Genomic DNA, 27,550 nt, shown 5'->3' with positions numbered 1-27,550 from the left:
CCAAAAAAAAAAAAAATCTCTTGGGGGTGTTATCTCTTTTCAAGTTAAATTTGATTCCTTTTTGTGTGTAAGTGTCTTATCCTCTTGTACTACTTGTAGATAAGAGACGAAAAGCAAGCTGAATGGTGGATGACAGCCCTTTATTTCTTTTCTAGAATGTTATAGCTAAGTTGTTTCTCTGTTATTTCTTAGGCAAGATGTTGGAAAATGGAGTTGATGAGGAAGAACGACGTGATTCATTGTTGCAGAAGGTGAAACTCTTTGCTGAAATTATGCAACCATTTGGCAGAAAAGTTCTTTGTTTGATCAAATGAATTTCCTTCTTTAGGAAATTGTGTATGATGGAATAAGATCTGCACAATCCCCTAATTATCAATCTTGGCTAAAAACATTGAGATCTTCGAAAGCCTATGTTGCGCGGACTCTCCAAAATGATGCCGCACCCTTGTCGGATCCTCCAAAAATACACTATTTTTGGAGGATCCGACACGCACCCGTCAACATTTCCGGAGAGTCCGAGCAACATAGTCGAAAGCTTTTATCATGGTGGTACAAATTTTTACACAAGTTGTTATACTACTGCACTACTAGTATTAAAGATGCTTCAGTAGACCATTCGAATGAGTATATACTTTGATGAATCAATTTCTTGTAGTTCAGTATTTTTATGACAAAAATCTGAAGTGACATTTTGGATTTTTGAAAAGGTTAGCATGTGTAAATTTATTTGTCTGCTTTGCATCTGCTGGAGGGTTCTCTGGGCATCTTCTTGGTTCCGCTTTTGCAAGGCCCCCTCCAACCTCTCAAAACCCAAAGAAATGAAAGAAATTTAATGATAATAACAATTAAAACAAAAAGAGAAGGAAAGACGAGTAGTGTCTTAACCTTCATGATGCCTTTGGTCCTTTCTTATGATTCTTGGTTCCTTTGTTATCGTTGAAACATTATGCTACTGTATGTGAAGCCCTTGATATCGGGAACTTTCTTTTAATTTGTATAGCTTTTTCGTATAAGAGAATGCAACTGTTGTTATATAAATGTATCATGTCTCATCCTTTTGCATATAGGTTGATCCTGGAAAACCTCCTTTACTCACATGGCAGCGGGAGCTAAATTGTTCAGGAAGTACCCCTACACATTTTGCTCCTAGCATTCGAGAAATTTTACACCTCGTAAGCTTTCATATGTCCGATCTCTGTTCTACTGGGAACATGCTTAAGTATACACTCAGAAACACACTTGCATTTTGGCCATAATTAGTTCTTTTTATGCTTTAAATATTGGTTACCTCAGCAGCATCAGAAATCTTGACAGATTTTGTTCTTAGCCAGTCTTCATCTGCATATATTTGTGCTACTCTTAGTAGGTAATTTGTTGCATATCTACCTAAGACAAATCTTTTTTATCTTTCTTTTGAAGTAATGTAATTATCGTTTTGTTTTTTGTGGATAGCTTCCACTTGGTCTGAGGTTGTGGAGGCATATAAATGAAGAAGCTGCAAAAGGAACGGTAATGTGTAATACCCGTTACCCACGTTCTAAAGTTTCATAACGTGGCAGACCATATGAATGGTGTACTTATCTTCTGCCCTTTACCACCATTGTCCTCTAATTTATGTTTTCAGCCATCAATCATGGATCCGTACAACAAGCGTCTTCTCTCATGTTATCATGGCGTTCCATTAGGTGGTATTGGGTGAGTTCTCATATAGTTTGTATCAGTCTAATGTAAAGTATGGGGAGCGGACGAAAATGATTTTGTAGCTTAAGAGCAGAAATAATCTAATAGAAAAATAAATGAACTGTGAAATAAAGTGTGCTAAATGATGAACGATAACATTCATTCCAGTAAAGGTCAGTCGACGGTGTTTCAGTTTAACAGGAAATTATTTCACCATGTATTAAGGTTCTTGACTACTAACAATCTATTGAAAGTGCAAATAGTACTCTCTCCGTCCCAATTTATGTGGCACCATTTGACTTGACACGGAGTTTAAGAAAGAAATGAAGACTTTGTAAACTTGTTGTCTAAAACAAGCCCTTAGATATTTTTGTGGCTATAAATCATCTCATGAAGGGTACAATGGGAACTCTGTTGAAGCCCTTAGATATTTTTCCATTGAGTCTTGCAAGTGTGTATGACCTTTGTAATAGAAACATCAATCTGCAGTGCAGGAAGTATTGGAAGAAGTTTGAGAGGTGAATTTCAACGCTTTCAATTATTCCCCAGAAAATGTGAAGATACACCTATTCTTGCAAACCAGTTTTCAGTAAGTAATTCATTTAATACTACTGCTTTTAATCAAAGATATAACTCTAACTTTTCTTTCTGATACCACATTAGCTGGCAACAGAACCTTTTTACCATGCTGCTTCAATGTTATAAATACATAACCATTTATCTTGAAAGTTGATTAAGGTGGCAAACTCCAAAGAGGTTTATGATTTCTTAACATCTTATTAATTCATGTAAAAATAGTTGTTGATATGTAGGCAACTCTAAAGGAATGAAGATATGCAGAGTAAGGGCCTTCCTTATGGGAATACATTTAATAGATTTGTAATTTTCCTTTGACAGGTATTCATTTCTCGCCCTAACGGAGAAAAGCTTTCAACAGTACTATGCTCTAGAGGTCCAGAAGAGCTCAAGTAAGTGACCAGCTTAACTGATGTGAGACATCTAAAGACATACAAATGCTCTAGTAGGAGCCTAGTGCTATAGAAACATTATAAAATGATACTGAATCAGCTAGTCATACAGAACGAACACAGGATTGGGTATTGAATCATGGAAATGGAAGCTAGACGGGGAGAAATGCACATATCACGCTTTGTATCCAAGAGCATGGACTGTCTATGATGGTATCATGTACAAATAAATTATAAGTATAAAGTCTGAATCTCTTATCTAATTCAAACTAATAAATAAATCATTCATCAAGCAGGTGTTCCAGATCCCGAACTCAGCATTGTTTGTCGTCAGCTTTCACCATTTATTCCACATAATTATAAGGATAGCAGCTTGCCGGTCACTGTATTCACATTTACGGTATTTTAAAGGATGTAGAAGACGTTTTACAAATAGCTTGACCAGTCTTAACATTTTTATATGTTAAATCTTATTCAAGAAAATTTCTGCAGCTTTCTAACTCAGGGAAGACTGATGCTGATGTGGCCTTACTTTTCACATGGGCTGTATGTCGACACATTTTTCTTTCTAGTAGAAGCATTCCTTACTGTTTCAAATGAATGCTTATCATGAATTTTCTATGCAACTTATTTCAGCATGTTTACTATCTTATCTTCAGAATTCGGTGGGTGGAATCTCAGAATTCTCTGGCGGACATGTTAATAAGAAGATTTTGTAAGAATATTTCCTACTTCATCTTCAATTAATATTAAGCTTCTAATGGAATCAGTTTGGTTTCATTGCTAATTGTATTGGATGATCCATTCTGATCAATATGCATTGGCCTCTGTAGGATGGAAGACAGTGTCCATGGCATCCTCCTCCATCACAAGTATGTTTTGTGTAAACTGTCCTCTATTCTATAGCTGCAATCCTTTTCTTTTCCCCATGTGCTTGATAGTCTTATTACAATACAACTGCATTGTTCCGTTCAGCACTTCAGATGGACTCCCTCCGGTAACCTTTGCCATTGCAGCTCAAGAAACTGCCGATGTCTGTGTCTCAGAGTGTCCATGCTTTTTGATATCTGGAGAGTCTGAGGTTATGACAGCAAGGGACATGTGGAGGGAAATCAAGGAGGTTAGTTTGTTTTCCTGGTTCTTGCATATAAACAACAGCTACGCATGTTATTAATTTTTATATCATTACTTTATAGCTCAACCTTTTTGTTTATTCAAATGATTATGTGAATATGAGCATTAACATTATGTCTGTTCTGGACTCCTAATTCCTTTTCAATTTTTCTTTATAACAGCACGGTTCATTTGACCATCTTACGGATTCTCAGACCTTGATAACATCGGAAAAGGGGTCATCTATTGGAGCTTCCTTAGCAGCATCTGTTAAAATTCCACCTGGTGCTGTTCGGACAGTTACTTTTTCACTTGCCTGGGACTGCCCAGAAATAAGATTTCCCAGTGGCAAGACTTACCACAGGTCATAAATCAGTTCTTGTATCTAGAGTCTTATGATTAAAATTGTTCATAGCTAAATATGTTTGGATGTTAAACATTGTCTCAGACGATATACAAAATTCTATGGTGTTCAAGGTGATGGTTCAGCTATTATTGCCCATGACGCTATTCTAGGTAATTATATCAATCATGGAATTGTAATGTACATATTATGGCATTTCCAGTATTAGTGTATTATTTATGTTTTGGAGCTGCACAACAAAAGGGAGAATGGCTTCAACAAAAAAAATTCATTACAAAAGTATCATTAAACAGCAAATTTTGCTCAATTTGACACACATGACACCTAATGACTCATGATCTCCAATGATTTTGTTATGAACAAACAGGCTTTCTGTGAATGGATGGATGTGAACATGTGTTATATAAGCATTCTAATTTCTTTTTTTGTCTAATTAACTTTAAATTAGAACATAACAATTGGGAGCGTGAGATTGAAGCGTGGCAGAAACCAATACTTGAAGACACAAGCCTGCCAGAATGGTGAAATATAGATTTTAAGTGCTTTTTCCTCAGAATATATACATGTCATTGCAGTTTCTAAATAAACTTCTGAAGTGTCAACCATTTGCATCAGGTACCGCGTCACTCTTTTCAACGAGCTCTATTATCTTAATGCAGGGGGCACGATTTGGACAGGTAAACAGAAAGAAAATTCTGTTAGCATTCTGTGTTACTGTGTCTAATTAAAGCTATATTTTAATGTCACAGATGGATCCTTACCCATGCAAAACTTTGGAACCATTCGGGAGAAAAAGTTTTCCCTCGATAAAGCCAAATCGGATTCTGAGAAAACTTTAAAATTGGATGGAAAAAATGAGACCTATATGGGATTACTTGCTAGGATGAAATCTACTGTTAACGAACTTCAGACTCCGGTGGCATCAAACTCTGCTTTTGGTACTTATCTACTTCAAGATGGAGAGGAGAACATTGGCCAGTTTCTTTATCTTGAAGGGATTGAATATCACATGTTTAATACCTATGATGTTCATTTTTATGCGTCATATGCACTATTAATGCTCTTCCCAAAACTTGAGCTGAGCATCCAAAGAGACTGTGCAATGGCGGTAATGATGCATGATCCATCTAAAATGAATATTATGAGTGATGGAACATGGGCCTCCAGAAAAGTGCTTGGAGCCGTCCCTCATGATATTGGACTTAATGATCCATGGTTTGAAGTAAATTCATACAATTTCTTCAACTCAGACAGATGGAAGGACTTAAATTCGAAATTTGTCCTTCAAGTTTATAGGGATTTTGTTGCTACTGGTGATAAAAATTTTGGAAAAGCTGTTTGGCCATCAGTATACATAGCTATAGCATATATGGATCAGTTTGATAAGGATGGGGATGGCATGATTGAAAATGAAGGGTTTCCTGATCAAACGTACGATGCATGGACTGTTAGTGGAGTGAGCACATATTGTGGTGGGCTCTGGGTAGCAGCTCTGCAAGCTGCCTCGGCAATGGCTCGTGAGGTTGGTGATGCTGAAGCTGCTGATTACCTTTGGGCAAAGTTTCAGAAGGCAAAATCCGTATATGACAAGTTATGGAATGGTTCTTACTTTAATTATGACAATAGTGGTCGCAGATCAAGTTCTTCAATTCACGCTGATCAGTTGGCTGGTCAATGGTGAGTTATTTCTTCATCTTACAGGGCAAGAGGAACTAAAGGCTCTGAACTGACGAATTTTTTCTAAACTTAGAGAAAAGAACTTGAAATTCACCACCTATGAATATATTGCGTTTTTCATGTTCTTTGAAGTTTCATATGGTTGATAGACCCGTGACAACTTGGTACTTTACCATAGAACCTGTTGCTCATTAGTATGCTATCTCATAGGTATGCGAGAGCGAGTGGTCTTTCACCTATTGCTGACGAAGAGAAGATAAGAACTGCTCTCAAGAAAATCTATGATTTCAATGTGTTAAAGCACAAAGGAGGGATTCGAGGGGCTGTAAACGGGATGCAACCAAATGGAAAACCTGATATGTCTGCTATGCAGTCAAGAGAAATATGGACAGGAGTCACATATTCTCTTGCTGCTAATATGATACAAGAGGGCTTGGTGGACATAGCATTTCATACAGCAAGTGGAATACACTCGACAGCATGGTCAGAAGAAGGTTTCGGGTAAGTTTCTCTTTTCTCCTCTACCAGACGGGCAAAATTGCCCCATTATATGCATATACTTAAGTGTTCCTTTCACTTGTATATATGTTGAAGTTTGTTTGGTTTATAGATTAATTAATTACGCAGAAATTACAATGCATAAATTGTTTATGCAATGAATGCTAACATATGGAGGTTATCATTTCCAGGCTGAAAAGATGAGTTGTCATTCAACTTGAAATACTGATTTCGATGAGTAGCGACTATAATTTTCTTCTTTTATTTTCTGAGACATGAATTGTTCGGGGACTTGAGTGGGTCCGGATAAGATGAGGTTTCTAGGGAGCTATTTGTTGGACAAATCAACCAAACAGCAATATAGCAATATAAATAGGAAACCACTCTTTGTTGAGAATTTTTCCAATATCATATGATTACAAGTCACCTAGTGAATCAGGGAAAACCTATTGTAGGCTTGGTGATTGTTTGTGATAAACTAGATACTAGTAAAGATTGCATCCATTTAGATATGCATAGTTTGTTTTAGCAAGTCATTACCAAGAACCGTGAAGTTCTGTTAGTTCTGTGCTCGCCTTTATACAGTTGGATAGGAAATTTCATGTTTTGAAACGGGAATTAAAGTAGTAGATCTTCTTAGCCATTTAGCAGAGATCAACTGTAGGTTCTTATATGCGCAGGTTTGGTTTCCAAACGCCTGAGGGATGGAACACATATGATCACTATAGATCACTGTGTTACATGAGGCCCTTAGCAATTTGGGCAATGCAATGGGCTCTGTCAAAGCCAAAGCTTCACAATCAGGAGATGAAGCACAGTGCAAGTGAGAATTCTTTGCATGTAAAGCAGCATGCAGGATTTCAAGAGGTTGCTCGCCTTCTGAAGCTACCAGAAGAAAAAGCTTCTAAAAGTTACATTCAGTTGTTGCATGAGTTTCTTTGTAAGAAACTATCAATTTGATTGTCGAAACATTTGCAATCACGTCTTTGTATTGTTTTGTTTTATTTTTCTCAAAATTTATTCCTCAATAACAAACTAGCAGAGCCTGTTGTTAACTGTATATAAAATGCTCAATGTTTTTATCTTTCTTTTCTTTTCCCAAGGGTGAATATTGAAGAAACAAAGAACAAATGCTCATTGAAACGACACTTTATCACCCTTCTCATTCAAATAGTATCCACATTTTTCATAAGTTCGATCACACAAATCAATTTTTAGTCATATACCTTAATTTTGAAGTGCTTCTGAGTAATTTCCTTGAGCTGATATTCATTATGATCGTCATTTAAATGAAAGAAACTTCATCCCTATATTGTACATTATATTTTTAATCTCATACAGCTCCTCCTTTATGTGCTTAATTTATACTTTATTCAATCGAATATCGCAGCAACCTGATGCATTAAGCTTCCGCTATGTACGGAGTACGATGAAAGGCCTGACCAAATTGGATCTTATGTACGCAACTTTACCTTGCATATCTACAAAAGGCTATTTCCATAGCTTGAACCCAATCACATGGCGGCAATTTTGCCTTTGTGCCAAGGATCCCCTTCTTCCATTGAATATCTAAATATTGAACAAATGAATTAAAACTTGACTTTGTCATAAAATCAAAGAAAAAATATCTAATTGCTAGAAGTAAGAAAGGATTTTTTTAGAAGGAAAAGTGAAAGGGACTAAAATCTTTCACAATTTTGATGTGTATGCATCAAAAGGAATATAATAGTCTCTAACATATTCATTTTTACCCTAATCATCCAACTACACTGACAAATATTAGTACTTTTTAAGCCAAGAAATTGATAGGAAGATTTTAAATCAATTAATCTCAAGGACATGTACGAGTAGCCAAGATCCATGTACGGACAGTAGGAGCAAACTCAGGATACTTTCTAGTCTTGGTGAGGTTGCACCAAGGATCAAGCCTTCGCATGTTCTTATTTTCCTTAGTGATGGATGAATTGACGTGTCACATCCAAAGGGAGGTGCCTTGGTGCATGTTATTTGCAGATGACATAGTACTGATTGATGAGACGCGAGGCAATGTTACACTAGGCTGGAGATTTGGAGACAAACCCTAGAGTCTAAAGGTTTCAGGTTGAGCAGGATTAAGATAGAATACCTGAGTGTAAGTTCAGTGACGTAACTTATGAAGTGGACGTGGAAGTGAGACTTGATACACAAGTCATCCCCAAGAAAGAAAGTTTCAAGTATCTTGGGTCAATAATTCAAGGTAATTGGAAGATTGACGATGATGTCATCCATCGTATTAGGGGGATAAATGAAATAGAGGCTCGCATCCGGTGTCTTATGTGATAAGAATGTGCCACCAAGACTTAAATGTAAGTTCTATAGAGTGGTTGTTAGGCCGACTATACTATATGGGCTAGAATGTTGGCCAATCAAGAGCTTGCATGTCCAAAAGTTGAAAGTAGCATAAATGAAGATGTTGGGATAGATGTGTGGGCATATTAGGAGAAATAAAATTAGGAATGAAGATATTCGGAACAAGGTGGGAGTAGCCCCGTGGTGGACAAGATACGGGAAGCGAGGCTGAGATGTTTTGGGCATGTAAAGAGGAGAGGCCTAGATGCTCTAGTGAGAAGGTGGGAGAGATTGGCGGTCTGAGGAGAGGTAGAGGAAGGCCAAAAAAAGTATTGAAGAGAGGTGACAAGATAGGACATGGCATATCTGGAGCTTACCAAGGACATGGCTCTTAATAGGACGGTGTGGAGGTCGAGAACTAGAGTAAAAGGCTAGTAGGTAGTTGCGCGGTTATCTTTTCTTATATGTAGTATCAATAGTATTCTCTTACTTTCTTATACTTAGAACCCTATTACTGCCAGTTGTTTCTTTTGCTTCAGTGTTCTTATTATCTTGTTTTTGTTGGTACTCTATTTCTTTTCAATAATGTTGTGACTATGCTTTTCTTGAGCTGAGGGTTTGTCGAAAACAGTTTCTCTACCTTCACAAGATAGGGATAAGGCTGCATATATAATATCCTTCCCATATCCACTTGTGGGATCACAAGTTTGTTACTGTTGTTGGTGTTGTTAATCTTATGGTATAATCTCAACATATCTAAATTTTTGGATGAACTCTCCAGAAATTGGCTAATATGCGAGTAGCATACCAAGACACGTGATGCTCTTTTCCTCTTTCCTATTCTACTTGTCCAACTTTTGAACAAAGGAACACTTCATTCAATTTTATAGTGCCTCGGGGTTGTAGACAAATTCGACTAAGAGCTCAATGTATTTTGGAGGAGTAATACAATATAAAAGAGAGAAGATCATACTTGTGATGAACTACACTTTAGATACTTTAGTATTCCTCTATCCACAAGGTATTACAGTAGCAACCCCTAATGGAGAACATTACAGCCAGAATTTCCTCATGGCCTGCAAATAAGTTAACCTATGCTGGAAGGTACAACTAGTACAAACTACTCTTTGGCATACAAATTATACTGGTCTCAGTTGTTTTTTATTCCTTCAAAAGTATTAAAAGCAATTGATGCATTATGCAGAAGCCATGTTTAGCCAGAGGAAAATGTGATAAAAAAGAAGGCTTTAGTAGCCTGGGACATAATGTGCAGTTCTAAATCTGCAGGTGGGTTGAATTTAACTAATCCATAGCTTTGAAATAAGGTGCTATAGTGAAAACTTACTGGAATTTGGCTCATAAACAGAATATGCTATGGATGAAATTGATCTTTACTTATTATATCAAAGGACTGGAATCTAACACTAGTCAAATACTCAGGAAATATTGGATGTTAGAGAACTTTTGGACCAGGTACAAAGCAATCATAGAGCTAATAAGAGCATGATTAGGCAATTTAGTATATGATGTTCAAGAATGATGTCATGCTCAAAGGTCATATTTACAATGTGGTTATTAATGCATGCCAAGCTACTCATGACTGCTTACAGATAGTCAAATGACGCATGACTGTGGATTTATGTTGTGCTTTGTGCCAAGCTTATGATGAATCAAAGGAGCATTTGTTTGTGCAGTGTGAATTCTCTAAGAACTTCTTCAACAGAATCAATCTTGGTATGGTTACAGAGATCCACAATCCTGCAGCTGCAAAGTGGGAGCAACATCATAAGTGGATTATCAATAATTCTAAGGAAAAATCACAGGCTGCTCAGATCTTCAAAATGGTATATGGTGAATGTATTCACTTCATCTAGATAAAGAGGAACTACATAATCTTTGAGAAGAAAAGTAGAAAATGTGAATCCCTAGAGAGAGATAACCTACACTTATAACATTAGAGCCTAGCCTCACATTAATTTTTTTTTTTACAAAAGCTCATCTTCTAGATGTGAAGTCTTATGCTAGCTACTAGGGAGAGTGATGGAAGTTTTCTTTGGTTTGGTTAGTTGTATAGCTAGCTGAGGTAGTTTAGCTATGATTTTGTAACACTTGATTGTTGATTAATAAAATAAGTTAGTTACAAAAAAATAAAAAATAAAAGAGCTCTATAAATTGGGTAAGGCATGTGCCATGGGATTTGGCTATGCAAAGAACAAAGGCTGTATACACAGAGACACTTAAAGTTGGCACGATTTTTCATTTAGACACCTGAACTTAGGGGTGTTCCTAATGAGCACTTACATTACATGAACTTTGTTCCAATTAGGCACTTCTTGCTGAGTTGGCACATAGAGTGAGTTTCACCCAATATAGGCGCGTGAAGAGTCCAAAAAACAGAATTTTTTTATCTTTTTTATTTCCTTCTTCTTTCTTCTTTATGTCCACCACCATTTCCACCATTGCCTCCTCCACTTTCACCATTGTTGTGCCTCCACCATTGATGTAGCTCGAAAGTTTGAACCAACAACCCTTCTTCTTCACACAAAAAAAGCAGCCGCCAGCCCCTTCTCCAAACAACCAGCCGCCGCCAAGCTCCCCCCTCCTCACCACCAAATCCTCCGCCACCCTCCTCTCTAACCCCCATCGCCGAACCCTTCTTCTTCATCCCACCCATCTCCGGTCGTCACTCTTCTCTATGAGCAGCCCCCCTATTGATTAAAACTGAAATGAATCCGAGTTCTTCATTTCAAATCGAAACACCATTAATGGGGTCTTTATAAAGCTTGAAGGTTTAAAATGGGTTACTTGATTTGATGAAAAATTGAGAAATTAATATTGGGGTTGTCTTTGAGTCTTGGTAGAGAATCTTTAGTTGAAGTTATAACAAATTTGGAGGAGTTTCTCTTGAAATTTTTTATTAAAATCGTGGTTGGAACAAAACAGACATGAAGATAGTGAAGATCACCAAGAACACCAATGTGTCCTTTTTTTTTGTCTTTTCTTTTGTTAATAATGTGTTATTTTCTGATTGGGTGTAAATTAAGTTTTTTTTTCTTTTTAAGAATGTTATTTTATTTTGTTTATTAAATAGATTTTAAAATAGTTTTTTTTAACTCAAAATGATATATATCCTTTTTTTTATTTGTCGTGCTCAGTAGGAACAACCTTCAGTTTAGGCGTCTAAATGAAAAATGGTGACAACTTCAAGTGTCTCAGATGTATTCCGCCAAGAACAAATGAAGTGTAAAGATGATTTCGAGAGCTTTTTTTTCTTTTTTTTGTTGCTCTAAAGTTCATTGTTCACTAATGCGGTTGAAAATAATTTTTCAAAGTATAAAATAGATAATTTAAACTTGATCGAAAAGAGTAATAGATGTCTTCTCTATCTTAATATATTTGTAAACCTTATTGATAGTGCTCAATATCAAATTTTGCCCAAAATCTCTTAAACTTTTGTAAACATACTACAATAGTAAAATTATCAATAAATTTCGTCTTTTCTATTTTTTTTACAATTTTCATAATAATATTTTAAAATATTATTCATGATGTTTCATTTTATGTGAACATATTACTATTGATCGGAGTTAAATAAGTTTCTTTGACCATATTTTTATAATACTTTTTAAATATTTTAAATTGTTAACTATTGTGACTTATAATAATTTTATGTAGTTTTTAATATGTAAACTTTATTTCAAAAGTTTAAAAATTTTATGTACGAATTTATACCGAAAGTTAGTTATTTTATCTCTTGTATCTCGAAAAGTTTCACATCAATGAAAATGAGAGAGTAATTGATACTGAAGCTGACTCTAGAAACTATAAAAGGAAACAAGGAAAAAGTAAAAGGCTAACCAGCAACGTTAGCTTTTACCACATATTTTGATTTCACTAGAATTCAGACTAGAAATGTTTTGATTTTATAAACAAATTTATTTTTTGTCAAGAATAACAATATTATTTAATTTAATTTAATAAACAGAGTAAAACTAACCTCTCCTTTTCCGCTTTAAATCACCTTTTTAGTACTCAAAAGAGCTTTCGTGCGAGAAATGCAGAGTTCAGTGGGCACTGAAAACCCCATTTCAAGTGGATCCAAATCCGGGTCAGACTTGTCCGAGCTCTTGGTGGGTCAAAGGGTCCATTTCGCCGGAGATACCCGTCGGATTGGAACAGTAAAGTACGTGGGAGCAGTAGAAGGCTATGAGGGAAAGTGGGTCGGTGTTGATTGGGACAATGGAGATGGCAAGCACGACGGATCACATAATGGGGTTCGCTATTTCGAAGCTCAAGGCCCAAAAACGGCGTCGTTTGTTCGACCTCACAATCTTAGCTTCGGGATACCACTCTTGAAGGCCCTTGAGATTAGATATCATGGAGAATCCACTAAAGAAGAAGAAGGTAATAGTTGATAATTGTTGTCAGTTTTTGGTGGTTTCTTGTGCTTAGTGATATTGAAAAGTTTTTTTTTTATTCAATATATTTTGCCTGGGTGCAAAAGACTCTTGCTTTCTCTAGAGGGTGATTTGTTTTGGTGCTTGATGAAAATGGAATTGTAGTAGTATGGTAGGGGTCGTTTGGTTTAGACTTTAGAGACAAGTTATGCAGGGAACAATAACGCAGAGATTGTAATATAGGGATAAAAAATGCAAGGATTGTAAGGCATTGATTATTATATGGGTATTACTTCTTAGACAATGTATAGTTTAAATATATGGGTAATGGATTGTGTTTTGGTCATTTTAGTTGCTTTAATCCATGTATTACTAATCCACGTATTCTTATTCCACTTTCTATCCCGCATAAATGAATACATAGATTCCTGCATAACTTATGAATGTACTTATTTATGTTAGCAACAAAAATGACGACCAAACAATGTATAAGTAATGCTGAATTTGTACGGGTATTATCACCCTTTATGCTTGAAATCAAACGGGCACAGACTTTATTGTGTTCTTTGTTATCAATGTGTTTCACGTGTGTATTTTATTTTATCTTCCTGGTTATTTTTAGTAAATAAAATGCATTTCTTATAAAAAAATAAATAAGATGCTTTAAGACTAGCCTTTTGGCAAAATAGAACTTATGAGCTGAAAGATATGTGATTTAACCATGTTAAGTAAATAATACGAAATGTCTGAATAAACAACTAAAATAGCTCCGTCAAAGTGAAAAAGCCAGCCAACAGCATTGTGTAGTTTCAGAAACCATAGGAGCTAGGAAGTCACTCTGGTGGTATCTCGATTGTACCTACTAAATGAAGCATGGGTTGTTCGTTTCTTGGGATGTTCAATGATGGGTTCTATTTGGCTCCATCCTTTACTGTAATTTTGCAATTATTTCCTAGCTTGTGGAACAAAGACATCGATCCTTGAACAGTTATATACTTCTTTAATCTTTTCCTTTGCATAATGTTTCAGATGAGATGTATGTTCTTTCTGCGACAAACAAACGGGTATCTATTCAGCTTCTGGGTAAAGATAAAATTCAAAACAAGCTGAGTCGGTTTGAGGAGTTGACAAGTGCATCACTTGCTTATTTTGGGGTTAGCTCAGCTGGACCCCAAGGGCATATCAATACCACTATACCAAGTAATTATGTGCTTCTCCACTTGCCTAGTTTTTCCTAACTGTACATGATTGTGCCTTCATATATCAAAGTTTTGATGTGTCATTCTCCTACTTGTGCTTTACTTTCATTTTCTGTTAACTGAAGTATTTTACTTTAATTATGAGGTAGATTATGAAATTTCTTATCTTCTGTTGTATCCTAGTTCAGTAGTTTGATTACCGATTTATTAAAGTTGGGCCAGGAAAGAAGATTATGAGTTTGTAATCTTTTATTTTCTGAAGTTGTTCTCCTGTTAACTTTCACATTTATAGTTGGCTGTCCATCTTCTAGAAAGCTTCGTACTTACAAGTTGTCCAAATTGAGCGTCCATGTTTGATTGATACAATCATTGAAAAGAAGAATTCCCTGCAAAGTATGATGTGTCGATATCAATATATATATGGGAATGTAGTTCCATGTTTAAAGAATGAGAGTTGAAATTGCATATTCTTGAATATATGCCGCGGAATCTAAGGATAGAAAAGGGATAAAGAACTTTGAGAAATGCAGAAGATGGACCAACACATCCTTGACTATTATGTAAAGTATTGTGAAATTTTCTTTAGTAAAATGGACATTTTTGGGACGGAACAAAGATGAAAAGTCGATGTTTGATTGGGGTGAACGAAGTAATAGATGATAGTAGTTGGGTTCTTTTTATTTACATGACGGTGATTAGCCGGACCAGCTTGCGCTCACATATGCTAATCCATCGAGGGCCTGCTACAATGTACAAGCATAGATGTCGAGTAAACCTATGCACCAAGGTTAGAGCTGATTTGTTCACACTGAGTCCTGTAGATGGAATTTGAACTTAGGATCTCGTGTTTGTTTCTTCTATGACTCAATAACTGAACTATCCCATTGAGGACAAGAAAGCTTGTTTTTGCATTTGTAGTTGAGTAAAATTCATTTGCAGAGTATCATTATTTGATTAATTTCCATACTTCTGTCATTCTTTTTCCTCAAGTGCATGTGATCTTTAAGATTCAGGATCAATCTTTAAAAATATATGAGAACATTGCGGATGAATGAAGTGAGTCCTGCTAAGGCTAAAGGTTCGGTTGGGTGATCAAGGATAAGACAGTAGAGAGTTGAACGGTTGAAAGACCTAGGAACTAGGATTGCCTCATGCTGATCAGTTGTGTTTGGGGTTTTAGGTGTCCATGGCAGCAGGTATTAGTGATATAAAGGTTTGGGAATTAGTAGAACATGGCTTTAAAGCAATTTCAAAGGAAAGACTACAGAGCGGCAAGCGGCTGAACACTTAAGCAATAAGACCAAGAAACTTATGCTACCTGAACTTTTCTTGTTTTATTATCTGAAGATGGGAATGCAACCAAACATATTCAGGTTATGGTTGCAATATTGAGGTAAGTAGTCTTGCTTCCCTGGGTAGTTATTTGCCTTACATATTTTGAAGTTGTTAAGTCTACAGCCTACCTTAGAAGTCCACAACGGTGTGAAAATCGTTTTTACATTCAATACTTCTGAAATTGAACATGACCTACTGAACTGAAAGCAAGAAAGCCGACTAACAAGTTTATTTTGTCCTCTTGAGTTGTAAAATACTTACACTTCTCCTGCATACTATTTATATTAGAATTTTCATCCTAAGGTTCAAAAGACTTACAATCTTTAAATTCCATGTGGTTTTAAGGAAAAGCGTAGCATAATGAAACAAAATATCCATACAGGCTACACCAGCTAATCAGGATTAAGGGTTAGCATGTTAGTACACTTAAATTAGGTGCGGTGTTGCCATGAGTGTTTAGAATTACTATTTTTTCGGTACGTGCGCTGCACGTGTATGTCGAGTATTAAAATAAAATTTTGAGTAAATAATAAAATAAATATGCATGAAAGATTAATACAACTTTCTGTAAACAATCAATGTGTACAGACTTGTTTGTCGAGGTCAAGATGAAGATTCTGAACCTACGAAGATGAACAATTAAATTTTTAATTAGGTACATCTTTCTTTTTTACTAATTTTATTTTTATGAGGTATACACATGTAATAAGGTGTACTAATAATTCCTTATAGATGAAATTCCTGATGTATGATCCTTTGCCTCCCTTGAGAAATTCAATTCAAAAACCATGTCCTCTGCAACGTGCCAAAATATTTCTTTCTTGAAAATTTAGTCCTTAAGATCATGCAACTCCGCTCTGAAAATTAAACTTGAGTCACTAAGTCTGGACTATTTGAACTTTGAAAAATTCATCTTGAATCTCTACCCATCGAGTGTTATATGTCATCGTCTAAATAGATCTAATCTTCCAAAATAGTGAACCTAAGACATATCGTCCATACAAATGAGGAAAGCCATAGGCAGTCCTCTGGTCAAATATTCAAATATCTATGTTAACAACTCTTGCTTTTTCCTTTGTTTAATCAAATTGTAATAGTGCAAAAATATATTACAGTTAATAAGGTCAAGAGTGTTAGACTATCTTCTTATAAACCTTAGTTTTAAGGAGATAAATGCTGTAGAATAAAGGAAGTTGTTGCATCTAGAGCTCAATATGGAAAAGTATATTTCGACTAAGAAAAAGAACACTAAAACCTCCATGTAATATCTATGTTGATGTCATTCCTTGTGCATGTTGTTCATTATCACACATCGAGGCAATTAAACTTTAGCACGACTTGCTACGTGCGAGTAATAAAATAAATCAATTAATCGTCAGAATATGGTTAAAACCAGCAGTAATAAAGTGATGCAAAAATTTCAATTCTGAGTCCTCCAGTCATTAAGAAAATTATCCTAATCAATCAATAGATAATACATAAAATGGTTTTGCAAAAACCTCATCTGCATTGAAGCATCCAACTAGAAACTTGGGGTCACTCTCCTCAATTATCTTTTTTCTAACTTCTCTAAATTTTTTCCTTCGCCATCCCCGCTCAGCCTTACTCGTCATTTCTGTAAGATGGGGAACAATGTAAAAAGTTCAGTCCAGATGAATTTTGAAATCACAAGTGAACATAAAACCTGAAAAGAGGTGTAATGATAAGACACGACTCTGATCATTCCGTTTGACCTTAAGCAGAAGCTAACTCCAATCTATTCATAATGTTTATACATACAACAGTTGGAAAAAAGATGGAGCGATTGGAGTAAAGTCTTTTGGAAGATTTCATTACAATTTAAAAGGAGAGTTGGAACGGACATTAGGAATGTTACACTTGTTAAGTAATGGTTTGTGGATAGTTGGAACGGTTGATTAAGGAGTATGAAGGTTGGTTTGGGCATATGATTTTTAATAATTAGAGTATTTATATTAATTAAATGTATATTTAGGTCTTTAACTGTTTAGCTTTAGGGTTCCCACTTTTAGATGTGCTTTAAATGTGGCCTCAAAACTTGGTTTTAGGGGCACATTTGAAACTTGCGATCTCAAACGCATCATAATATTTTGTGAGGCTATAAAAGCTTCTTATTAAAGTAAAATAAAAAAATTAATGTTAAATTATTATCAACTATTATTAATTTAGATTAGGATTTACATGCCACAATGCAACTATCAGACAAACTAATAGAAAAGTACTTTGCCGTAAGTAGAAAAATAGTTGCCGTTGACGTTATTCTTACTTTCCTTGACACACATTCATTGAATATTAGTAAAGCAATGCATGCAACATCTACAAATGCACTTTTCTCAAATTTCCACTAACCCAAATTTTCAAGTTCTAAATCAGTATTCCATACACTAATTGATTGCCAAAAAAAAAAAATACCAAAAAGATTCATAGAAAACATCATATTATCAGAATCATACAAAAATACACATAGATTGAAGAATCATATTTGGAATTTGAATGTACTATAATGAAACTCAACCCAATAGAAAGAAGAAATCTCAGAAGAATTGACAGTGAAAACGAATTGATAGAAGGTTAAGAAGAATGAATAATTCTTTGTATATCTAATGAAGAAAGAACTGGCGGAATATTTCTAAGGGAATGACTATTCATTCATTGGTGTAACATATTTGATGCAAGTTTAAAGCCCTTAAATGAATAGGCTTTGTTTTGAAAGGTAGCCATCGGTTGAAATGAATTCAAAAGTAAGCTGATCACAAAGCAGAAGGAACACAACCTTACAAATATTTGATTTTCTTCTTTGATACTTTTAAGTATTTATGTTAATACATTATTATTAAATTAAATAAGTAATAATATAGGATATTGAAGTGATTTAGAAGGGCATTTATGTAATTCAACTTTTTAATTATGGGCTTCCCACTTTTAATATGATATAGATATATCAGTATATCAATATAAAATATCGAGAAACTCTAGTGTTAGAGAACCGTTAATTTGTCTTGAAGACAAGTTTTTGAGTATTGGAATGCATTGTGTCCAAATGGAGCAAATGGATATTGAGCATTCATATCCAACCTAACTAGTTAAAGATTGAGACTCATGGTTGTTCTTTTATTGTGCTGTTGTGGTTGTTGCTTTTTTACTGTTGTTGCTTTATATCTACTAGCATTTGCTTACATGTTAGTTGTTTCAATATCATTATTCAGCCCTGTGAGCTTTCGGACAGGAAGCAAAATGTTACCTGAATTGTGCATGCCATTGTTGCAGGGTTAAAGGAGCTTGATTTGACTGGAAACCTGCTTTCTGACTGGAGGGTAATGCGTTGCTTCTCTGAATGAAGTCAGATCATATTCTGTTTGATTGTAATCAGATCCTCTCTCTGAAACATTCTCTACTTGTTGATTGTTTACGTGACGTTTTGGTTTTCACTGTGTCCAATCTTGTGGTGATATAGTTTTATTTGTGATGTGGATTAAGAAGTTAAGTTGACCACCTGACATACTTTTCAAAGAAGACAAACATTTCTGATAAGTAGTAAAAAAGGTGAACTAGCTAATAGGAGAATATCAGATAAGTAGTAAAAAAGGTGAACTAGCTAAAAAGGTGAACTCGAGATGTTTTGAAGACACAAGTAGTTCTTTACAGAAAATTAAGGGGAATTGTATTCTTCTAGTCAGTTTTTGGTGCAAGTCGGAACACATAGATGATCCTGAGGCAATTCTAGAGATATTAGGTTCCTCGTAAGAAGAGCAAGGATTTTTTTTTTATATGTTCCATTTTTTGATGTAACACCCACATTTTGGTTTCCGGCACTAACTTTGTGCTGACATCTACATATACATATATATATAGACACACACACACACACAGAAATATGTTACCATTCTCAAAAAGAATATCATATCGTGGTTTAAATCTGAAATGGTTAGTTGCATCTGAAGTCTGAATAGTTTCAAAGGTCTGTTGGATTGTAAGTGTCTCAAACATTAGACTGAAAATTTGTCACGTGAACCGGAGGTTGGAGGAAGTTTAGATATCAACATGGAAGGAGAGGGGAGGATTGAGTCCATGCTGATTTCCTTTTCCATAAAACCTTTCATTGTACTTCATTAGATATGTTGGATTTTCAACTCTGATAGGGTCAATTCTTCTTTGACCTAGTCTCAACAAAGCATTTGAGTCCAGCTTATTGGTCATAATACCTAGTTGGACTGCGGAATGTAGAGAATCGATGTCGAAAAGTCTAGTCATATCATTGATTGCATGACTCTTATTTCATTTTTGTGCATCCTAGTATGCAGAACTGTGATACCAGTGCATTCTCTCTCCATGTGTAACATACTGTTTATCTGAGCAAGCATATCCTTGCAGGAAATTGCTGCAATCTGTAAAGAGTTACCGGCTCTCATAACTCTGAACTTATCATACAACATCATGTCTCACGATATAAGTGGGATGCCCCTGCTAAACCACATCAAAGTTTTAGTTTTGAATCACACTGGTATAAGCTGGAAACAGGTGAGAGTGGACCTATTGCTGTCTTCTTCCATGTAACTTAATCATTTATTGAGTGATGTATTTCATTTGGCAGGTTGAAATGCTTAAAGACTCTCTCCCTCTTGTTGAAGAGCTTCATCTGATGGGAAACAAACTGAGAGAAATAGCGGTGTGTTTTCCCTTATTAGAGTTATTTGCAGTTGAATCTCAAATTTCTATGTTATTATCCACAAGTTCTATTGATTCTTCTTTACTGAGGATAAATAGCCGTGTTATGACATTATATTTTCATCTTCTTTGTATCTTTTGTGCTCTCGCTCTTACATCTTGTTTGGATGGTTGTTAGATATCATTTCATCATGTATAGCATTGTATGATGTTATATTGTACTGTATTGTTTTGATGAATATAATGTTTGGATAGATTGTATCGTTTGCCGTCGTTTCATAATGTGACACACCAGTATTATGAAGAATAAACTTGTAATATTACAAAGAAAAAGTAGGGTACAATGTAGAATTATTATATAAAAAGGTAGGGTAAAGGATAAATTAGGATTATTTAATAATAAGGAAGGGCAAGATGAGAGAAAAATAGATAACAACCACACCAAATCGGCCGTTACATAAAGTAGCACTTTTCATCGTCACATAACAACGAATTTAACGATACGATACAATAAAATCTAAGTAACAACCAAAACAAACATCATATTTAAAATAGTGATACAATACAGTATAATAGGTAACAACCATCCAAATAAGCTGTTAGAGCGGAAAAACTTGTCACATAACAAAGCAAACAAGTGTATACTCAGTAGCCAGTAAAAATCCTTCATATTTTACGATTTATGTTTAAGCATGCTAGAGAAGCTATTACAAAAACTAAAGGAACTATTTAAAAAAAAGTTGCAATTTGAAGCCCATGAGTTTGCATGGGGATTCATCTTATCTGGCAGATACTTTGTTGTGACTCCAACCTTTACTTTTGCTTTTCTATCCTGGATCATCATCATCTTCCAACGAGGGAATAGATCATATGCGAGATAGAGGATGACTGCTGGCCATTAGAGGATTTCGGGGAGCTGCTCTTAGCGATGGTGACAAGATGATTTTGGATACAAAACCAAATAGAAATAGAATGCCAATTTAGGTTTTTTATGCCATTTCTTCAAAAGTTGAAAAGGAAAATCCATATATCTCGCATTGATCACTTAGATTTTTCTTATAAAAGTCTGCATGATACTAGCTACTATTTCTCTAGTTCTGTTTTCCACATGAAAACTGGGGCAATGAAATTTGCTACTGCCTTCACCCATTAGGGTGGAGAACATTAACCGGGTTGAAACCAATTTAACAGATTATGTCTAGACAAGTATCGGTTCCAGAATTACAAGAGCAAAATTTGAAACTTTCAGAAGAAAGGCATATATGCTGTTTGATAGTTCCTACTAGCTCTCTCCTCTGAGTAATGTGTTCATCAATGATCGCACTTCATTTCCTAGTAACTGACATCAAGAACAATTAGTTATTGTACTACTATTACGTCTGTAACCAAGAGAGTATTAAATGAGTTTCCCATATGAAGTACAAGGATGAATCTCTTCATATATGATCTATAAATTATTCACTGAATCTTTGCTTAGATTTTTTTTCCTTTTCCAGCCATTATCTTCAGATATTGTTCATGGATTTGATTATCTTCGTCTTCTCAATTTGGAGAATAACTTTATAGTTGCTTGGGATGAAATCTTGAAGCTGTCGCAGTTAAAAAGGTGCTGCAAAGTAATGTCCTCTTCAAACACATTATTTTTATGTTGCATCTCATTGAGATTTTAGTTTGTCGTCTTGCATTCAGATTGGAACAGCTCTTTTTGAATAACAACTGTATCGGCCGTATCTGGTACCCTGATCATAACTCATCATCTGAACCACCCAACGGTCATGAACTTCTTGGGGAAAGCTGTAGGCCTTTCCAGAATCTCCGTTGCCTTCTTGTGGGTAATACTACAACTCTCTGCAAAACTAACCTTAATCCTGGCTATTTAATTGAGATTTAACTGGTAGTTTATTTGTTACATTTACAGGTGGGAACAAAATTGAAGATCTTGCTTCTATTGATTCTCTTAATTTTTTCCCTAAGTTGTTGGTAAGATTTTTCTTAAAGTACAGACCATTTGATTTGATCACGAATTTTTCATGAATTAACTGGATAATGATTTGTTATTATAGGAAAAACTTTTATCTGGAAAACGGATGTAATAAACTGGTGTTTGGATCTAAGTTTTGTGTTGGAGCTTCTTATGTGTGATCTAACTATTATAGTGTTACACATTAGATGCATATCATGAAACTATGCAACCACTATTATAGTGTTACACATTAGATGCATATCATGAAACTATCTAATAAACGGTTTGTGTTGCTTTTTTTTCACCTCCCTCCAACATTTAACGTTCTTCCTGAAGAATGTGGTTGAATCTTGAGTGTGTATTTATCAGCATAACTACAGTCAAAAAAATAAAATGAAGAAATTTCTAAAAGATATCGCTAACTGCTCAAAACCTTGCATTGGTCTACTTGATATAACATACGGGAAGAACTAATGTGACATAGTCAGAAGGGGGTGGGTATGTGCAATTCTTATCACTCCGTAAGGAAGAAAATGAAGCACCATTATTGCCTTCTGTTGTGGAAGTTCTTATGCCATTAAAAACCAAGGGATTGCTAACTGTAATCCAAAAAATTACTTGCCCGCTAACTATAAAAGTGTAGCACCTAGAAAATGTAACTCGCTACAAGCTTCAGAATCTTGTTTCAAATTCATGTTATTTGGTCAAACTTTTGGTAGGATATAAGGCTTTCTGAGAATCCTATAGCAGATCCAGGGAAAGGTGGTGTGCCCCGGTTTGTTTTGATTGGTCGCCTTGCTAAAGTTGAAACTTTAAACGGAAGCCAGGTAAATTCTTCATATTCTACTGATTCATTTTTGCAAGCATTTGAAGTTGGTCAAGTTTTTCATGCCTTCTTTTTCTTTCAGGTTAGTCCTCGAGAGAGGAAGGACTCTGAAATTCGGTATGTTCTCTCTTTCTGATGTAGCATGTCCCAATGAACTCAGAGTGATTACAACTAGATCATATTATTATTTACCTATGCCTCTAGAAATCTTACTTCAATTAGTTACCTTTCTCGCTCGCTGTTTTCTTATCTTAAACTTAGTTTCAGATCATCTTCTTTAGCTTCACTTCTGTCGTTTGATGAATAATCTTAAATCCATTATTAGCTGGTTTATTGTTGAGAACCATGCTTTAACTAAATTTTTGTTAAATCATTAGTGGAAAGGTGGCACCTGTACTTGTAAATTTAATCACCTATTTTAGTTCCTCTTTCTTTTTCTGTCCTTTTATGTTTCCTTTTTTATCGGAGGGGTGTGGGGGAAATATATTGCTGAGTCCTCAAAATATACCGAAAATGTGTTCAGTCTATGTGCATATTAAAGTGTGAGCCTTATTTGAGATGTTTACTGAAGAGAATTACGAAAACTTCTAAACAGAAGCCAAAAACTAAATGAAAGTTCTTATTCTCTATTTCTCTTAAACCTGCATCATCTGTTATGCATTGGACCGTCTGATGAGATGAATTGAAAGTTAAAGCAATTGCCTCATCCAAGGCAGTATACTTATGTGTTTTGTTTAAACTCCCCAACTCTTGAGACATATTATTTGTTGGTTATTGTGATGTTGTTAACTTTTTTTTTTTCCTTTTCCATTTGCAAAGCATTGCTGGATGAGGCTAGTGTTGTTTATGTTGTTGCTGACTGATTCTTGGAAAAATACACTAACTTGAGGCACTTTAGTAGATTCTAGTCCAGTCATTGTTCAGATAAATAGATTTTCAAATCCTTCTGCAGGTATGTCAGATTGGTCATGTCTAAAAGCCATGATAGCGCAGAGGAAATTAAGAAGCTTCACCCCAGGTATTTATTTTATTTAGTACGTAACATATATCTTCAAATATTTTTTATGAGGCTAGTATATAAGCCAATATTTGGTATATTGTCTTTGGCTTGGGCAAATGTTAGCTTGTGTCATTGGTACTGATTGTTTAGAGGATGTTTTGAAAAATTTGCAGTACCTACATTGGAAATAAATACCTCAACCTGTTCTCTGTTTTCTATTTACTATTTGAATACTACATTTAGTTTAATCACCTTTTGTTTCTTAAGCAACTCAGAGTATTAACTATGAGCCCTATCTAGCACTCTTAAGTATGTGTTAATTGGTTCAGATTTGCAGAGCTGAAATCTTTTCACGGGATTGAGGATCAAAAGGCTACAAGTGGAGCTACGGGTCCACAAAAAATGGCGTCAGGGCTCATTTGTATTGACTGTCAACTCTAAACTTTGCCAAATTTAGATCCTAATCGGATTCATGAAAATGCTCTTACCGCTCATGCTCGCCTTCTGCAGCTATTACTCTGAAGTGTGTTGCAGCATCAATTGGTGAAAAGGCCCCATTGACTAAAAAGCTGCCTGCGACAACTACGGTATGATCTTTTTCCTTTACTAGACTGGTTTAAAGCTTTCTACTTATCTCTCTGGTCCATTCAGGTGGGCAAGCTGAAAATCCTTTGTGAGAGTTTCTTCAAGATAAAATCTATTAAGCCAAAGTTATTTCTTCAGGAACAGGTACGTAAGCTAATAATGGTGACGCGTGGTCACATTAGTCACTGTTGTATGAGATGTCCAATAATTACTTTAACAGATAATCGTAGTTTCTTTAAATTTGCACAACCAATCTTCTCTATATTTTGCTGATAGTCACTGCATGATTTATCAATGTTTAAGATTTTCAGAATTTTATGTTTAGAATCTTCTTTTTGGACTTCCCAGGGTTCCCCATTTCCAACACTGCTTGATGATGATATGGCATCATTAATTGACTTTGGAGTTGGCAACGAATCAACTATTCTTGTGGATGAAGATTGTTAATGTCATAAGAAATCTTGGAACGTCCAGTCATTGTCACACAAAATACATTCTTAGAATCTCTTTGGAATTTGAGAATGTGTCGTGCATTTAGTTCTCTAATCCAAAAATGTTTTTACTCTTTCATCACTCTCAAACGAAGACCGTTATGTATTGAGGATTCTCCATTGTCGTAAAAATATGGTAGCAGTGTATACTCTGACGCACAGCACATCTTAAGGGATGATGGAAATGCGCACACTTTCACTCTTCTTATGAGTACTTACCTCCTCACATGCTCTTCATTCCAACATTCACAATCATTAGTAAACACTTAACCTATTTCAACAAAGAATGGGGAGTGTTGACATGATTAATGTGTCATTTCAGAAAGTTACAAATTGGAATCGCTAAATACAAATTGGAATCTCTTTAATTCGCGCAGCTTCACGCGACTGCGCCGAAGACCATTCAACCTCAAATCCGCAGTGCCATGCTAGTTTTGTACACATCAAACCAGTTTTCTTCTTACTACTGTATTTCCTTTTTCTTTCTCCTGGGGGTAAATTAGATACAAAGTTATCGTAATTACAAACACAACTTAGGGTGCGTTTGGTACGAAGGAAAATGTTTTTCATGGAAAATGAGTGGTTTATCACTTATTTTTCCTTGTTTGGTTGGTGAGTGAAATTTTTTTTTCGGAAAATATTTTCTAGTGTTTGGTTGGAGAGTAAAAAAATATCTTTTTATGTTACTCTCCTCACCCCCTTCCCCCAAGTCCCCATGTTTCCTTGCTCCCCCCCCCCTCCAAATACCCAACGTTTTNNTCCCCCCCCTCCCCCCCCCCCCAAATATCTAACATTTTTCAGGACTCTATTTTCTTCAAGAATATAATTATTCTTCTAAAAATTCACACAAACCCAAAGGAACTAATGTGTTGGTTTACTCTTATACACAAAAAAACGTTGAAATTTGTGCTCCATAAAAGGAAAATACTCTTATTTTGGTTGAAAAAGTACTCTTTCTACAAAATAAAAATAAAGTACTAATTTCATTGAAATAGAAGAAAATACTTTTCTACATCATGAAGAGAAAATACTCATTTTGTTGAAATGAAAAAATACTTTTTCTACATCATGAAAAAAAATACTTTTTTTTGTTGAAATGAAAGAAAATACTTTTTCTACATCATGAAAAGAAAGTACTATTTGTTAAAATGAAAAAAAAAATACTTTTTGTATCATGAAAAAAAATACTCATTGGTTGAAATGAAAAAAAAAAGCAATCTATAACATGAAAAGAAAGTACTATTAATAATTTGTATTTAGGTTAGGGGTGGAGGGTGAGGGGTTGGGGCAAGTGTAACGACTCGACTGGTCGTTTTGAGAGTTGTAGCCACATTCCCCTATTTACTACTCATTTTATGCTTTACAATTGTTATGTGACTTGCGGGGTAGTTGGTTCGGGTCTGCAGAGGTTTCGGAATGAGTTGTGACACTTAGTCTCAAGGTTGAAAGCGTAAGTTGAAAAGGTTGGCCGGATGTTCACTTATTTGTAAATGGCTCCGGATTGAAGTTTTGATGATTCCGTTAGCTTCGTGGGGTGGTTTTGGACTTAGGAGCGTGTCCGAGTAGTGATTTGGAGGTCCGTAGTGGAATTAGGCTTGAAATGGCGAAAGTTGAAAATTTAGGAGTTTGACCAAGAGTGGTTTGTGGTTACAGGGCTCGGATTGGGGTTCCGGAAATTGGAGTAGGTCTGTTGTATCATTTGTGACTTGTGTGCAAAATTTGGGGGCAATCGAACCTGATTTGACAGGTTTCAGCATCGAATGTAGAAGTTAGAAGTTCAAAAGCTCATTAGGCTTGAATCGATGCGCGATTCGTGGTTTTAGCATTGTTTGATGTGATTTGAAGGCTCGACTAAGTTTGTATCGTATTTTAGCACTTGTTGGTATATTTTTGAGGTCCCGGCGGCCTCAGGTGAGTTTCGGATGGTTAACGGATCAATTTTGCACTTGGTGTTATAGCTGAAGATTTTCTGGTGCACTGATCTAGTTTCCTTATACGCGATTGCGTGGGAAGGTCCGCGATCGCGTAGGCTAATTGGAGCAGCTGTGGTGTTTTGTTCAATGCGATCGCCAGTTCTGGCATGCGATCGCATAGGCTGAGGGAAACAGTGCATCGCGAACGCGTGTGCTAGGCCGCGTTCGCAAAGAGGAGGTGAGGCAGCTGGGGTTCAAGTGTGTTGTTCTATGCGAACGCATGGGCCATCCGCGATTGCGTAGCCTATGCTTCGCGTTCACGTGTGTTTTTGTGCGGTCGCGTAGAGGAATTTCTGGGGGCAGTAGAGTTTGTGCTTCGCGATCGCGAAGTTTTTCCGCGATTGCGAAGGAGGGATATCCGGGCAGACTTTAATATTTCAAAAAGGGGGTTTGAGCTCATTTTCACAATTTAATTTTGGGAGCTCGGCGGGAGGCGAATCTCTGAAAGATTTTCAAGTGGGTGATTGGGG

At 35.7% G+C, this 27,550-nt stretch overlaps 2 protein-coding genes across 6 annotated transcripts in view; both read left to right on the top strand.

Annotated features, from left to right (window-relative positions):
* The window catches only part of LOC109223442 (non-lysosomal glucosylceramidase-like), an 8,186-nt gene extending 798 nt beyond the window's left edge, over positions 1–7,388 (top strand). For 4 of the 5 annotated variants that reach the window (XM_019387748.1, XM_019387750.1, XM_019387749.1 and 1 more), the window contains exons 2-20: positions 193–251; positions 1,068–1,172; positions 1,453–1,509; positions 1,625–1,695; positions 2,170–2,269; positions 2,578–2,648; positions 2,761–2,861; positions 2,942–3,048; positions 3,141–3,194; positions 3,308–3,363; positions 3,482–3,520; positions 3,624–3,768; positions 3,944–4,125; positions 4,210–4,277; positions 4,574–4,646; positions 4,741–4,802; positions 4,875–5,802; positions 6,013–6,303; positions 6,981–7,388. In XM_019387748.1, the coding sequence (XP_019243293.1) occupies positions 198–251; positions 1,068–1,172; positions 1,453–1,509; positions 1,625–1,695; positions 2,170–2,269; positions 2,578–2,648; positions 2,761–2,861; positions 2,942–3,048; positions 3,141–3,194; positions 3,308–3,363; positions 3,482–3,520; positions 3,624–3,768; positions 3,944–4,125; positions 4,210–4,277; positions 4,574–4,646; positions 4,741–4,802; positions 4,875–5,802; positions 6,013–6,303; positions 6,981–7,260 (2,844 nt within the window). In that variant the 5' untranslated portion in view covers positions 193–197 and the 3' untranslated portion in view covers positions 7,261–7,388. The remainder of the gene's footprint in view (positions 1–192; positions 252–1,067; positions 1,173–1,452; positions 1,510–1,624; positions 1,696–2,169; positions 2,270–2,577; positions 2,649–2,760; positions 2,862–2,941; positions 3,049–3,140; positions 3,195–3,307; positions 3,364–3,481; positions 3,521–3,623; positions 3,769–3,943; positions 4,126–4,209; positions 4,278–4,573; positions 4,647–4,740; positions 4,803–4,874; positions 5,803–6,012; positions 6,304–6,980) is intronic. The other variant, XM_019387753.1, reaches the window with a different exon arrangement.
* Positions 12,496–25,344, top strand: LOC109223441 (tubulin-folding cofactor E). Its single transcript, XM_019387747.1, has 15 exons — positions 12,496–13,032; positions 14,055–14,225; positions 18,845–18,891; positions 19,949–20,095; positions 20,169–20,243; positions 21,739–21,848; positions 21,932–22,074; positions 22,161–22,222; positions 22,925–23,032; positions 23,114–23,148; positions 23,984–24,049; positions 24,361–24,452; positions 24,542–24,618; positions 24,683–24,760; positions 24,965–25,344. The coding sequence occupies exons 1-15, from the start codon at positions 12,684–12,686 to the stop codon at positions 25,061–25,063; spliced, it is 1,659 nt and encodes a 552-aa protein (XP_019243292.1). The 5' UTR covers positions 12,496–12,683; the 3' UTR covers positions 25,064–25,344.

The sequence above is a fragment of the Nicotiana attenuata genome, chromosome 3 (genome assembly GCF_001879085.1).
Source record: "Nicotiana attenuata strain UT chromosome 3, NIATTr2, whole genome shotgun sequence".
NCBI classification, from domain to species: domain Eukaryota; kingdom Viridiplantae; phylum Streptophyta; class Magnoliopsida; order Solanales; family Solanaceae; genus Nicotiana; species Nicotiana attenuata.
This window is presented reverse-complemented; position numbering and strand designations above follow the sequence as displayed.